The sequence below is a fragment of the Dicentrarchus labrax genome, unplaced genomic scaffold (assembly GCF_905237075.1).
Source record: "Dicentrarchus labrax unplaced genomic scaffold, dlabrax2021, whole genome shotgun sequence".
NCBI classification, from domain to species: Eukaryota; Metazoa; Chordata; class Actinopteri; family Moronidae; genus Dicentrarchus; species Dicentrarchus labrax.
In genome coordinates, this window is record NW_026136711.1 from 6,665,733 (window position 1) to 6,681,292 (window position 15,560).

The 15,560-nt window shown below is 40.0% G+C and overlaps 1 protein-coding gene across 2 annotated transcripts; it reads right to left on the minus strand.

The window, feature by feature from the left end:
• Window positions 1–7,810: 7,810 nt before the first annotated feature.
• On the minus strand, window positions 7,811–15,372 carry ube2v1 (ubiquitin-conjugating enzyme E2 variant 1). 2 transcript variants are annotated; one of them, XM_051415073.1, is made up of 5 exons: window positions 15,047–15,372; window positions 12,974–13,122; window positions 10,961–11,086; window positions 8,959–9,133; window positions 7,811–8,926 (listed from the first exon to the last, which is right to left on the minus strand). In XM_051415073.1, exons 1-4 carry the CDS (start codon window positions 15,066–15,068, stop codon window positions 8,987–8,989), a joined length of 444 nt encoding a protein of 147 aa, XP_051271033.1. In that variant the 5' UTR covers window positions 15,069–15,372; the 3' UTR covers window positions 7,811–8,926; window positions 8,959–8,986. The 2 variants fall into 2 exon arrangements, with proteins under 2 accessions (XP_051271033.1, XP_051271032.1); XM_051415072.1 differs by having other exon boundaries at window positions 7,811–9,133; window positions 15,047–15,369.
• Window positions 15,373–15,560: the final 188 nt, after the last annotated feature.

The window sequence follows — 15,560 nt, forward strand, 5'->3', positions numbered from 1 at the left end:
TTGACGGGGTGAGAAAGAAGTTTCAGTGGGTTCCAGCTGTAACGCTGTGGAAACAGACTGCTTACTTCTTGTTGGACAAGGTGGAGTTGGAGGGGGGCTCACTGGGAAAAGTGAGCTGGGGAGGGTGTGTTGGGGGTAGATGGGGGCCTCTCACCCTCACACACCCTTTGTCTCCTGGCCATCTGCTGGGGTTTCATAATGGTTGTGAGGGTGAGTGTGCGTGTGCGTGTGAAGAGAGGAGGGTTGGAGGGCTGGATGGGGGAGGGGGGGTATACATTCCGTCACCTTCCAACCTTCCACGGTGCAGAGCCATGCTGGGCCAGGCCAAGGCAGGCCAGGCCACAGGAGGCTGCAGACGCCCTGTCACACTGGGAGAGAAATTTACAGCCCCAGTGACCCCACTCAGATGACTCTCCATTTCCCAAACACTCACTCTGCTTTATTGCTCATTTTGTTAAGGAGTGGAAGGCTACGGAAGGTTATTAATGACAACACGACTGAGCAAGTTTGAAATCAACCTGCCAGATTTCAGACAGCAGAGGGATAGATTTTTAAGTACAAAATCCTGACTTGTTCACACGGTGTGAAATGTGCTTTCAGTAGTTTCTCCAAGGTTCTGTGCATTTGGGAATGTGACAAGGCACATGCTAATTAGTTTTTGGCTAGCAAGCAAAAAAATTAAATGGTCTTGTCAAATGTGTTTTGGAGGAGGCGTAATTACTGGCCGGGTTTGGTTTACTGAAAAGAGTTTTTCAGTCCAGGAACTGTCACATTATTGCATCGCACTAAAGTTGCAGGGAGGATGGTGGGCTTTGATACTGGAGAGCTGGGCTCACATCCCGCATCCCATATGTAGTTAGATTTCGACCACGAAAACACTGCTTTCTGTTTGGTAAAAAATAAATTGTGCTTTTGGTTAAATATTGAAAAAAGAAACAATTGTCTTGTGTTTGTGAATGTTGACTATTTCAATATTTAAAGCAGTAGTTTCCAACTTTTGCACTTTTCTATCATTGAATAATCTGAGGACCCCTGTGTATGTGACATATTTTATGGATATTTCATATTATATTCAAAACTGTAAAATGAGCCCAAACAGGGAAGTCAATAACCGCAGGATATTTGTGTGAATGATTTGAAGGAATTTTGAGCAGATTATTTCCTGTTTAGGGAACTTTTTATACAATTCTCTGTCTGTATTATGTTTTTGTTTTTTTTAATAATTTTTAACAAGCATACAGACTAAATAGGCTTCTTTTTTGACAACTACAGGGTCTTTTTGTCCCTGACGCTTGGCCATTGTTCAATTAGACAATTTACTTTATTGTAAAAGTACTTTTTGCTTTAAAATCAAGAAGGCCTTGCGACGCCCCACAAAGGTTAGGCCACCGCTAGTGGGGGTCGCAGTGAGACACAACTGATAGATGATCAAGATCACTTGTTGATGTGTGTAAAAAGCTTCAGGTGATTGAAAATGGCCCATTTGCTAAGGCATGAATTTACACACCAAAGTAACATGGGGTGATATAGATTTCATGCTATAAATAATTTTTATTGGCTAACTCTTAACTTACATTTACACAGTAATACTGTGGATTTCAATCAGGCTACCTGCATTAATGCCGCAATAATCAAATATTATAGGAAATAGATTTGTCAGTAAAAAGCCTTTATATAGAGAGAGACTGTATATGTGGTGAGTGTGACCAACTAACAGCAACATTATCCACATGGCTAGTGAATTTATTACAAGAAAGGTCTATTTTAACAGCTGGCCACAGATTATATTATTACCTAGTACATTAACTGTGCAGATGTTGTACAGATAAAAAATACTTGCTACAATTTCTCATTATAACAACATTTCCACATCATATTATAATATATAATATGATTATATTTTAACAGGACACTTTTTTGTTTTCTTTTTGTTATAAGAAATCTTTCTTGTTATATTATATCTTATGACATTAATCTCTGTATTACACAGTACCAGCATATCTTTTCTCATTACATTATTTTATTTAATGGTGGCTGGTGTCATTATGCAAAATCTTTTTTGTTGTTTCTTTACTGACTACATACACACTGCAGGTACAATCTGTTTTTTCATGACAGTGTGGACAGCACAAATCACATGAATCTGATCTTTTTAAGGGCCACTTTCATATGTTGACCAAATGTTTGTAATGTTAGCAGTCATATCAGAGTTCATGTGACTTTTATGTCACTCTAGACTGCCATTTCTCATGTGGGGTCTCTTCAGGACCGTGGCCTGTTCACACTGGAATCTGTTATGGGCCACATTAAAAAAAAAAAAAAATTAACAGCAAAACAAAGAAATCAAATCTGAGCAATAAATCAACTGAGCGTCCTACAGGTTGTGTTCAAGAATGCTGTTTATCTCAAAAGTGCTGTAACACTGGTCTGAACAGATTTTATCAGGATATGAGAAAGTAAAGTACACTGCTACACAGTAACACGACTGCATAACACATCATTCTTCACATTTGATGTGAACACATCTCAGATGACATAAAACTACAGTACTACTATTAAATTAAGTCACTGATTTCAGCTGACAGTTATTCTTATGAGCTAGCACTGATTACATTCCCAACTCTGTGCTGCTGTCTTGTGTTAGTTCAGATTTGTTTTGCAGTTTTGTGTTCATGGTGTTCAACAGCAGAGAAGAAATAGTTAAGTCTTGAATGAAACCGTCATCAGCTGAGCTGGTCAGGCTGGGTTAGCAGCCTGTCAGTCCACTGACATTTACAGTTAAACCGGTGTTACTGGAGGATTTGAGAGGAAACACACCTGCACCAGACAGCTAACTTTTGTAGCATTTTCCCCCATGGAGATCTTTCTTTAATTTTAAATGTTCCAAGTGTTTCAAAAGTCAAAGAAAAAACCAACAGTCATAGCCTAAATATGAGCTGAAAATTAAATATAAGCCATATTAGATATATATTGCATTCAACAACAAATGAGGAACATAAATGAGGCTAAATTGTACAGTCCCAGTGGCCCATAGTGTATGAATCTCTGTACATCAGTTCTGTCCGTTTAATTTAAAAGCAGCATTTTATTTATTTTAGCCCATTAATGTGAATATTAAACCGTGTGCTCACCATAAAAAATGCAAATCAACACTGAGGAAAAAAGTCTGTCTCATTTAGCTAATTGGCACGCTCGGCATTGTGTGTGTGTGTGTGTGTGTGTGTGTGTGTGTGTGTGTGTGTGTGTGTGTGTGGGAAAGAGAGAGGAGAAAGTGGTATTGACCCCGTGAGCAGATGGGCACCTCCACACTGCTCTGTTCAGTCCTGAACACACACCGGGTCGTGCAGGAGAATGGATGTGGGAGTGTGTGTGTCAGCGACCATCTGACACCTCCCACAACTGGTCTACACTCCCCCCCCCCCACCCCACCCCCCACCCCCTATTGTGCTTTACATGTGAATGTAACAAATGGAGTGCAATCCGGCCAATGGAGTTAATTATCAAGATGGTGTGAGAATGCAGATTTTCATATGATAATCAGGGATGTTGGAGGCAAAAGTTGGGCAATGCCAAACACACAGGTATGATTCGTTTGACATTTTAAGCATTCATGTGAAGCTCTTACGATAAGTGCAGCACCGAGTTTGGTCCATTCACTAAAAATGACAATGCTTAAAGTAAAGGTCAGAGCCTAAAATGGAAAGATAGATTCTCTCAGATCCTCTTATACAGTTTCACTTTCTGGTCTTCTTCTGTTTCACTCAGCTGATTTCATACATTATCTACAGAATGGATCTGATCTTGTTGTTCACGGTCACAGGTGTAGAGACCGGCCGAGGGGGAAAAAATGAAATTAAACTTGTCTTGTGCTTGCATTGCATTCTATTCATGTCGCAAAACTGGTATAGCTTCCTCCTCATTATGGCTTCTCTCTGACTCATGATTGAACTGTTGCTGGTGCAAAATGGTGGCACAGAAAAGCTTTATGTCCGTTACATCCACAGTCATCATGAAATACTGGTCAAGAAATACAGGATACATGAGCAATTTTTTACAGTGACACGAGTCCTTATATATGGTATTTTCAATGTAATGCTGACTTGTGGGAACAAGATCTCCACACAGTGTCTCTGTATAATCATGATGTTGTCCTAAGGGAGATAAAGATATTATATAATGGGGCTAAAGATCCATAAACATATATATATATAGTTTGTGTGTGTGTGTGTGTGTGTGTGTGTGTGTGTGTGTGTGTGTGTGTGTGTGTAAACAGGTTGTTTTCCTGAAAGAAGCTCAATTTAGAAGTGTACTGTATGTGAAAACAGGTTTTTATTCTGAGGAAACAAGATATTATATTTTGGGAACAAGACCCCTGGACGTACATCTGTACACACACGTATATCTTTAACAAAGTTGTTATTTTGAGGAAACACAATATTATATTGTGGGAACATCCCTGCAAATGTATATGTGTTAAGAGGTTGTTATTCCAAAGGGAACCAGGGTTCATACAGAACTGTTAGGCACACTCCTGGATCTTGTTCAACTTTTTTCAACAGTCTTTTGGGACTTGAGGGAGTCCTTATTTTTGACAGCATCAAATAATTTTGGGTGGTTAATTCCTTTATTGCCTGTGCAATTCTCCTGTGGTGAAATGATTAATGTAATTTTTCTGCAGATTGCTCAGTGAGTCTCTTTGAATACTCCTAAATTGTAATGTAACTCAATAAAAGCTATAGGTGGTTTGTCCGAGGACAGAAGGGAACCACTGGTTTCTTAGCTTTTATGAATCAACTCATTAGTTGTTTGTACACAGACCCAGGCTGTTCACATACAGTTATGCTGATTGAGTGGCACACCATGTTGTTCTCTTTCACTCTCTGATACAGTTGGGCTGATGGAAAGCTTGTCCATTACAGCAGATAAGATTAGAGTGATTGAGGGCCTGTCCATTTCTTTTTGCCTATCCCACCCACACACACTGACCAAGCTGTCTAGCTGACATTAGGGCTGTTAGGAGGACTGGATGTGGAACTCTGACAGGGTTCACTTTTGATATGGTCGCAGTCACATTAATCTAACAAACAATGATAAAAAGATCATTTTAATTTAAAAGTTTTTGGATTCTTGTCATTATCGTAGCTCAATCATTTCATTAAATCTGTTTTTTATAGGCTAATGGTGTCAGTCTAACTCTTACCAAGCATTTCTCTTTTGCTCTTGAGCCAAATCCACATATTTAACTCATTTTATAATCAATAAGATCAGACGAATTCTTTTGCCTCTCTGAGCATTCAGGAGTTTGTTTAGTCGTATACAGCGTCTCATCTAGCTCATTGTCTCTCCTGGGAAGTCCTTAAGGGGTATGTAAGGGAGTGAAGGGCACCCAGCTGTATCACCCACTGTGATTGATTCACCAATCTTTTCCCCCCCAAGCTCAGGTCACGTGCCACTCTTTGTCCTGTTTCCCTGCAGCAGAGAGATGCAAATAGAAGCAACAACAGCTGTTGAATGGGGATGCTGCGTCTGGTTGCGCTTAGAGAAGCATCTTGCTGTCAGCCCAGCAAGACGGACGAGAAGTGCCGTGTGCTGGGTACACCGGCCTCTAGCTAAGCTCCACAGCTTACTTTTACCACTGATCCCTCTCCAAGTGTGATGGATGAGACTGTATTATTCTGCTGGTTTCTCTCACTTACGCCTGTAACATGAATCAAAGTGCAAAATGCAGAAACCTATACAAGCAGTGGTGTAGTGGTGCCTGAAGTAGTGGGTATATACTCTTAATTTATTCCCCAATTTTTTCCCGCAAGGGAGGATAAACAGTGACAAATTTCTAAATATATAAGAGTAGTCTTACTCTTATATATTTAGCTCACCAAAAATTGTCCAGTATTATTATTTTTTGCACAATGTCATTTAACTTCTGCTGCTTGACTCCAGGATTAAGGATCATTGGCCACAGAAGAATCAATACCGGCCCACAGGCATTTTGAGTCAAGTCTTCCTTATTCTTCACTGCATCCACTTTCTCCAGTCCAAACTGGACAATTAAACTGGACAACTATTATGCCTTTGCCATCCTAGGAAGATAAAAATTCAACCCGCAGAACACTACTGAATGATGAGCATCAGAGGGGATTTATAAGTGGGTATACCCAATGCCGACTGAAAAATGAGAGGGTATACCTGTGTATACACTGCACCACAGTTTACAAGACATGTAAGTTTAATATAGAAACTGAAAGAAGAGGCAAAAACAGCATGTGGGATTATTGCTAACAGCACTGCCCAGATGACAAATTGACTAAATGTTGACACTCTGGTATGGTTTGGGTTTCCACAACAGCACATTATTGATGCAGAATAACACAGAGTACATTTGCATAGCGGGCATTATGTTTTCTGTTTGTTGGATTCATCATTCTGTATATAAAGTGTACTGACAGTTGCCATTGTGAACTCAGTCTATTAACAGCATAATGCCCTATAATGGTCATATCTGAGAAAAGAACTCATCAGAATCAAAAGCCAGTAGGAATGTAAAGATATATCACGAAACAGTTAGATCGCAATACAGATATGTGAAGATTCAAACCGGTCAGATAAAAAATGTCTATTATGCTGTTGATTGCATTATGGGAAGTGTAGGATCCAGTGTTTTTTAGACCTACAAAATTAAAGTGAGGAAATTTCGCCCTGCTGCTTCAATTTTGACCATTCTTTCTGTCAGTCTGTTTTTAGAGTCAAATTTGTGTAAATGCTAATATACTAAATATACTAAAATGTGTAAATATTATTCATTATCTTCTCTCTGATGGTCTTGTTTGTTCATATAGCTCATATAGAGGCATCAGTATTAAACTGTTTCATAACCAGTTAAAACTCCTTGCAGTACGTTTAAAGCAGTGGTTCCCAACCTTTCTCCTTACAGGACCCCTTTTCTATCACTGAGTAATCTAATATAGGGTATATTACACATATACATATTTTATGGATACTTCATATTATATTCAATGAATAACCATAACTGTAATAAACTATAAACAGTGAACACGCTAACTGCAGGAATTTTGTGTAAAATTAGGGCTTTGGAGGAATTCTGAGCACATTATTTCTAGTGAATACTGATCACAGATGACTTTTTCTTATATTTTTAAGAACTTTTATACAATTCTCTGTCTGTATTATGTAGTTTTTAATTTTAAACAATCACACATACTAAATAGGCTTCTTTTCCTGGCCCCCCAGGTTGGGAACCACTGGTTTAGAGGATATGTTCACACTTTCTAAAGTCTGTTGTAAAGCTGTAGTTAGGTACCCATATGAACAGTGAAACAGGTTTTTGCTCTCTGTAATCATTGCTCCTGTTCATTGTGGCCATTACACCGTTCCCCTCATCTGTTTCCAATGTCAGTGTCGGGGGACAAAATCTACAGTCTGTTAAAAATCAAAACTAGACTATAAACTATATACTAAAATAAACAAAAACGATATTGTGTACTCACAAAAAAATTGTTTTTGTCAGTTTGGTCAATTCTAACAACACAACAATCATGAAGAGGCAATGGTGCATATACTGGAACGTCAACAAGACTAAGTCAGTGCGTTTGTATTGGAACACCTATTCAGAACATCTTAAATCTAACCACTGACAAAGTTTTTGTAGCAATATTTTGCTGAATACAAGGTATTAAAATGTTGGTGTTTGTAAGTTATAAATGACTCAGTGACAAGTCTACTGTAAAAAGTCAGCAGTTTTCAGGAGTTAGTTGTATTGCTAGACCACATGACAAATCATGACACAAAGGCGTGCAAAAGTAATAACGTTTAATTCAAATAAAACCATGCAACAGGTCACCATCACCCTGATTAGATTCAACCCGTTATAAAATAAACATCCAAAGCCGTACATTGCGTTCAGTGGGCGTTCACTGCATGAGAGAAGAGACGACTCCATGGAGTATACACAGGTCAGCCCAGACACTAAAGAAACCAAAACATGGACCCAAAAACAGCATACGAACAAAAAATCACAGCTCCTCCTGCTCTGCACAGGCCACAGTACAGTGGTGATCCTGAAAGGTGCTAAGCACACAAACTATGTTCTCTGAAGAGAGAAAGCACAAGGACCCCCGTCCCTCTCTCCCCACCCCCCACCCCCTCCCACTGGCTGCTAATAATCAATCACTATCACAAAGCGCTATGAACCATATGGCACACAGAAGACAAGTCTGAGAACATGAGTGATGAGCCAGTAGTGCCCTGTTGATACATACATCGCTGAATGTCTAGTAGCAGTTTATTCCCGTGTACCGGACATGCACTCGTTTATAAGGAAGGCCCGTCAAATTCACATCGTCGGGATTGTGGAAGTAATCTAATGTGGTCCGGGAAACCAAGCCAAGCGTTATTTAAGGTACTTTTTTTATTCTCTGTGAGGGGAATGTTTCAGAGTACTGCAAGATTCTCATGTCTGCCTAAAAAAACAACTCGATGATCCCAACATTTTCAGTCGGGGTTACAGAAGTATATTTGTTGAGTGGTGAGTTGATTCCAATCCATCACCACGTTAACAGGGACTGCCAACTCTTGGGAACATTCCAGCGCACACACACATAATTGGTACACTCAATCAGGTCATTTGTTATTTTACACAAAGATAATAAAAAATAACATTAGTAAGATGTACAGTATTCTTGTTTGGTCTGCACCATCAACTTAAATGGATGACTGGGCACTGGGTGAGGAGGTCACCTGCGCATCCCTCCCTCTGTCCAATGGGAGGCTCCCGAGGAAGGAAGTGGGAGTCGAGAGTCTTGGATTACATGATGGTTGTGTGGTTTTTAAGTGGTTGAGTCAGTGTTAAGTGTTGAGTATGCTGTATGTGTGTGTGTGTGTGTGTGTGTGTGTGTGTGTGTGTGTGTGTGTGTGTGTGTGTGTGTGTGTGTGTGTGTGTAGATGACAGGGAGGGACAGCAGCAGGGGCCTCAGTTGCTGTACACCTGGCCTTCGGGCGGCTGGGAGAGCCTGTTGTTCTCTTTCATCATCATGTGCTGTCTGAGCTCCTGCAGCACCATCCGGATGTTGTAGGAGTTTTTCCACCTGGACAGCGCCGTCACCGCCTTTATGTCCACCTGAGAGGAGAGGAGGAGAGAGAACTTTTCATATGGCCTCAATGAGAAACCTATTGTGCAGCATGGCAATAAGGTTCAATATGTGGAATGCAGTTTTGAGGCTAAAGCAGTCAAAACACAAGAATTGGGCCATTGACCTTGTTGTGAGCAGTTTCATGTAGGAAATATATTCTTTCTACCGAACTACAGGGTGCATTTTTGAGCTAGCTAACGTTACAGGTCAAGGTACTTTACGACCAACGATTTTCACTTTAAATGGGAAAACAAAAATCAGCAAATAAGCCATTTTCTGTTTCTGTTTTGAGAATAAAAACAGAAAATGAGGAGGACCAGCGCATTCTTCAGTCACTGAGACCGGCTTACTATCAGTCAGCTGCTGCAGGTAATGCATCTGGTTGATCAGTGTTTTGGAAAAATATGAAGCATATTCTGTGCATGGAAGAGACCAGTACTTTGTCAAGATTAAAGAAAAAAACTGGCTCAAGACTGAGGCATCAGATTACAAACAATGGCTGACTGAATGGATGGGGAACAGGGTATTATATAAATCAAAGAAAAAGGCATACTCCTGGTGCTGGGGGTTAATAAGGATCCAAACAACTCCCCAACAGTTAAACTCTGTACTACTCCATCAAACCAAAAAGTGCTCCTTCACACCCCATTTGTTCATAAAGTATACATTAAATGTTTGGTGAATTGGAAAAAAACTACTTTTGTTTGATATATGAAGGTTTGTGGCACTAACTGTGCATGGATGAATATTTTATTTAACAGTCACCCAGAGCTACAGACACAGGGACTAAAATCATTCATGGTCTTTAAATAGTAACAGGGTCAACTCCACCCATTCTCTCAGCTCCTTTACTTCCTTTCTAAAAGTTGCTGCTTTGTGAAAAAGTTATAAGCTAGGAACCCTTGCAACCATTCAGGAGGAGCCCGAGTGGTCAGATGAGATACTTTGTAAATATGGCCCCTGAATCTTATTCAAACACTGTGGGATACCCAGCACTAAGAGCTTTCTCTTTACTGCAGGGTTTCAGCAGGTTTCACCAGGTTTCACCATTTAAGACCTATTTTACATCCACACTGGCAAAAAGAACGTAGGATATAAATGAAAATCAGTATTGGTTCCATGTCCGTTTTGTTTTGTAGTTGTTACAGTATGATCAATACAAATGTTTCCCCAAATCACATTTAAAAGCCCAACTGAACTTCCTTAATCCAATCACTTAATAATAGCTTTCAAAATCTAAATTTGAGACCAAATCTAAATGTAAGCACGTTATGGCTTGTTTGATCCAGAGCACAACCACAGCAGTTCAATTAAAGTACTTTGATTTGTTTGGTATTTCATTCAGTGGATTAGTCTGTATAAATTGTTTAAATGTACAAAGTGCAGGATCTGTTAGCGTTACATAAACAGACATTCTGTACAGCAAAGGGTTTACTAATTCTTCATTTTTATATACAAAACAACACATTCTAGGCTACATGAACTATGAAGCTGAAGCAAGCTACTAGTGAAGCAGTCGTTTCCTCATATTAAACTCTGTGCCAACATGCAACCTGTTGAGTAGAACAGTTACTACATCACAGTGTCTCTAACGTGAGCAGGGAGGTCAATAACTCTCTACCAACTTACTACTAAGAGCTACCACTGAGAAGCATTAGTGAAGTCTTATATTAAACTGGCAGCAGCAGCTGCTACTGGGAGCAGAGTAGTTTCTGGTAAATGATGCATACACATTGGTCTAATTCAGTCCACAACATACCAATAAACACTTGAAATGAATATGAAACAGGAAAATGTGAAATCTGAATACTCACCACACCATTTGAATTGTGTACACCGCTCAGGTTGATCTTGTTCACAAAGCGGACAAGAGGGGGATGCTCGGGGTATCTGAGTCCACATTCTATTTTCAGACTGTATATCCGGCCTTCATAGACAGTCTGCAGTTAAAGAAAGGATGATGGCTTAGCTTATAGAGTGAGAGTCAAATGTAATGTTGTGTAGTAGGGCTGCACGGTTAACCTAAATCACAGTATGGCCAAGTGCAATATGCAAATGGGAGAAGCTGCCATTTTTGATAAAGGTAACGTGTTTGACAATTATTAGAATTAGCATTATAATAAAGTAATGTAGTTCTGCAGAGATGAGATGCCTACAAATCCTGTTCTCCAGATGTAAGAAAACATGTTGGTTTGGTACAGACAACAAACGTCACATCATCTTTTTTGGAGAATAAAAAAGAAAATTGTGATGCAAAAAGTACCACTCCCACTAATATGTTAAATCATATGGCAATCTAATATCTGCTTAAATAAATGCAATGTGATTGTGTTTTACCTTATCGGGCAGTCTTAGTGTGTGGTGTCAATCGATGACCCACAATTGTTAATTGAGTTTGACAGTGCATTCTTGACCTTGGAACAGCAGTTAAGTTGCAGTCAAGGTCTCCTTACCTGCTTGTTCTGAAGCTTTTAACCACATTACAGAAAATCACCATCCACAGTTTGATTACAACAGAGCAAAGTTTAACTGCTGATAATCTAAGTGTTTGGAACACAGAAGGACAACGGTTCAGAAAGCGAGGACGTCTTAGTAATGACCAACTGTTAGTGGAGGGAGTGTGTAAGGGCAAGAGATACAAAGACATAACCACACTGAGTTTAACTCCACATAACGTATTCTGTCTCTTTCTACATGTATATTCTATATGTACATCTGTATATTGTCATTTGAATCTTTCTATTTCTGTCAGCTGGGACTTACAGATGTAAATTAGCATTCTTGCTAACTCTGACTCTGGTTTATATCTTTATATTGATGTTTATTAATATGCTTTGTCCCTACCAAATAAACAAAAGAAATTCAAATCAATCTCAGCTCTGATCACAGCACCTCAGCTCAGTTTGTAGGTTATGTGTCTGTTCACAACAGTCAGTTAGTTACCGGTAGTGCTGACAATTGTCACAAGGCCTGTCACAATAACTACTTTTGTTGAATCACATATTGTCCCTGAAATAATAACTAATATAAGGAGAATTGTTAAAGTGCAAGCACACCCTTTCAGAGATGAATGAACTTTTAAATGTAAAGAATTCAGACACTGGAATTGGAATGTGAAAAAAATATTAAAATATTCTTGACTGATATTAACACAGCGTATATACTGTATGATTGGTTGATACCACAATTATTGTGGCAGGCCCACTGACAACTGCAGCACCTGTGTGAACAGGAAGGATGATTTGAACTAGGGTTTCAATGCAGCTGCACAGAGAAGGCTGAGCACACTAAAAACGACATGCTGCTCCTTAGAAACAGCCACGCTCTAGTCACCTTGGGAACTCACACCCTACCATTGCAGCCAGTCTACCCACATCTTTATCTGTGTCTGTACTGCAGTGGTAAAGGAAGAAGGCTGCCACTTTAAATGTTGCAAAAATACAAGCCAGCTGATGCATGCAGGCACTTCTCTTTACTTCTAAACCACACAAAGAAGTAGTGCATCATCTCAACTCTCTAGAGGATATGCTGAACCATGCAAGTTCCACCAAAGGAAGCACAACCACCCACAATGACGGCTCTTAGGAAAACCTGCCTCTTCCACCTCAGAGCTTCTAGAGCACTGCAACAGAATCTACATAAACTCATCCTGCTGTACTGAGAGCAACAGCACAATAAAAGGTGCTGTTTACATCGATGACTTGCGGGAGGTTCACCCAAACTGCAAAAGGTGCCCATCGCCTGCAGCTCCTCACCTAACTGCTGCACAAATCCATATTCTGGTATTTTTAATCAATCAATGAGTCAGAGCAGAACTAGCAGCTCACCTTGGCGGGGCCGATGATCATGCCATTCCAGTGAGTTAGCGTCATGTCATCGTCATCTGCGAGGCCCCAGCTCACTGTACCATCTCCGCCTCCCTTTTGGCCTTCTTCCAGCTCCTCCAGCAGCCGAAAGCTGCGGGGAACCACGACGGCTTCATGCACACACAGAAAAGGGGATGATTAAATGACTTCTGTCTGATCACATGCACATTGAACATTCAATCAGAGCACACGCTCTCATTTCCCTGAACAGACTTAGGTGAGTGCCTAGGTTAAGCTGAAGGAAAGTGTATGTTTAAAAAAACAAATAAAAACCTGTATGTCTGCAGTATAACTTACTATTTAAAAATAGATTTTTAAATTAGTAATATCTGTCATTGATTACTGCTCAAACATAACATCTATCAACCTCCTACCCATACTAAAATGGCTCAGCTTTATTAGTTTAATTAAATTGTTGATATTATTATTATTCCGTGTAGAGTCTAGATGTGATGTATGAGTAATGTGCATTGTTGAAACCTAGCTTATGACTCTTCCTATCCTGCCACACCTTATGTGACTAATTAGATCCTCAAGCGTAACCTAAGGAAGGTCCTCAGAAATACTGGAAATCAACCATACAGGACGTATGGTTGATTTCCAGTATTTCTGTTCTTGCACGGAAATTATTTCTTGACAATAATAACTGTGTTTAGTGCTGGCAAAAAGCTGTAAACAATGAATGCAGCTGCAAAAGCCTGGAAGATAAAAGGAACTTTTAGACGTTTTGAAACAAGGCTCAAGTTATTTAAATGCAGATGATGATCATGCTGTCACCGAACCCATGGATCTGAACTTTTCTTTTCACAGAGTTCACAGCATGGGTTAAACTAACCATCTGAGTCTGAGATGCCAGCATGTCTCTGGAAACATAGTTGGAAAAGTTGACTGTAAATATACAGACCACTTTGAGGTAACCTATGAATAGCTGTAACACCTTGATGGTCAAACACACATGCTGTGGCACCCTGAAGAAGTCTGCACTGACCACGCAGGTGAAATAGTCACAACTACTAAATTGGGATTATAGTAAGGCTGCACAATTCATCAAAACAGTATCCACATTGCAGAAGCTGCAGTATTTTGGATGAAGTCAATCAGCATTATAATGTAGTACTGTAGTGCTGCAGAGATGCCCAGGTCTACTAATCTTGTTCTCTCTTCTACAACAAATGTCACATCACGATTTCTTTTGGTCTTTTCAATGAAAATGTAAATTGTGATGCAAAAATTATAATTCCTACTAATTGTGAATCATATCACAATTGTAACACCTGTTAAATAATGACAATATGTTTGTTTAATCATATGGTTTTATCAAATTGTTGTGAGTCCATCAATATATAAAAAGGCTTCATTTATGCCAACAGGGTTATCCTGAGAAAGACACATCTGTAACAATCCATACTGACAGTGCTTTAGCCAAGGGTGAGGAACTATTACGTTGCAGCTCTTTTTAAGGAGTTCCCTATTATAGGCAGTTACATGGTTGTAGTCAACTATTAACTGAACATGCCGTTAAGGACGTTTGACCATTAAATAAGCAGTATATATATATGCAGACAGTGTTTTCACGTTGTCACACACCGCGTCAGTAACATAGCTGGAGTTCAGTTGATCATTTCTTCCGGAATGCTCTAATCAAACAATGTATCTACCTTTTAATCTGATACCGAACAGACTAACCCATCAATCCCCCGCACAGATGTGAGCTGTGCTGTGGACCTAATCCTAATGGAGCCTATTCTGTGAGCGGCAGGCTTCATAATGGTACACCAGTGTAGCTGCAGATGGCCGAGTGTTGCTCAAACACTGCGGGCCAGCCTAGCTAGCCAATGAGCTAACGTTAGCTAGCAGCGTTAATGACAGCATTTTCCGTCACACAGAGTCCAGTTAGAGTCACACGTCCACTGCAACTGGGCTCCTGGGAATTGTATTACTATCATGCAGCTAATATGACATGTTGGGAATTTTATCTCATTAGCAAAATCAACGAAAAAAATACTGTCTGAACTGTCGGCGAAGTCGGCTTACCTGATCCGGCGGTGGCCGCCATCTTTGTCACTGCTTCACGGAAGCGCGCACGTACGACGTCGACTCGCGCGTGTACGCAGGAAGAAAAATATACATTAACGTTATTGTAATTCTTCTTTTTGATTTTTAACGGCGGCTCGCTCGGTAGTTATTTGTTTTCCATGCTTAATAATTTGATTTCAGTTATATTAGTAGGCCTATTGTTATGATAAGACTCGCGTTAGTTCCTCATGCACTGTCACTCTCTGTATGCACGGTGACATCGAACTGTGTCGCATTTCCTGTAGCGTTAGTTGGTTTTGAACTATCAGTTGGGTTCAAGAAAAGGTGAACACTGCGGGGGCCAAACTGGAACAGGTGCTATCATTTATGTTCCTATAATATGAGAACGGATGGCACTGACGGGAGGTGAAGTCATGGCCCGCCCTACTCTGCCTCTGATTGGTAACCTAACCTGGTCCCTAACCAATCAAACCAATAAGGGCAACGAGTAAGAGGCAATCAGATGCAGAGT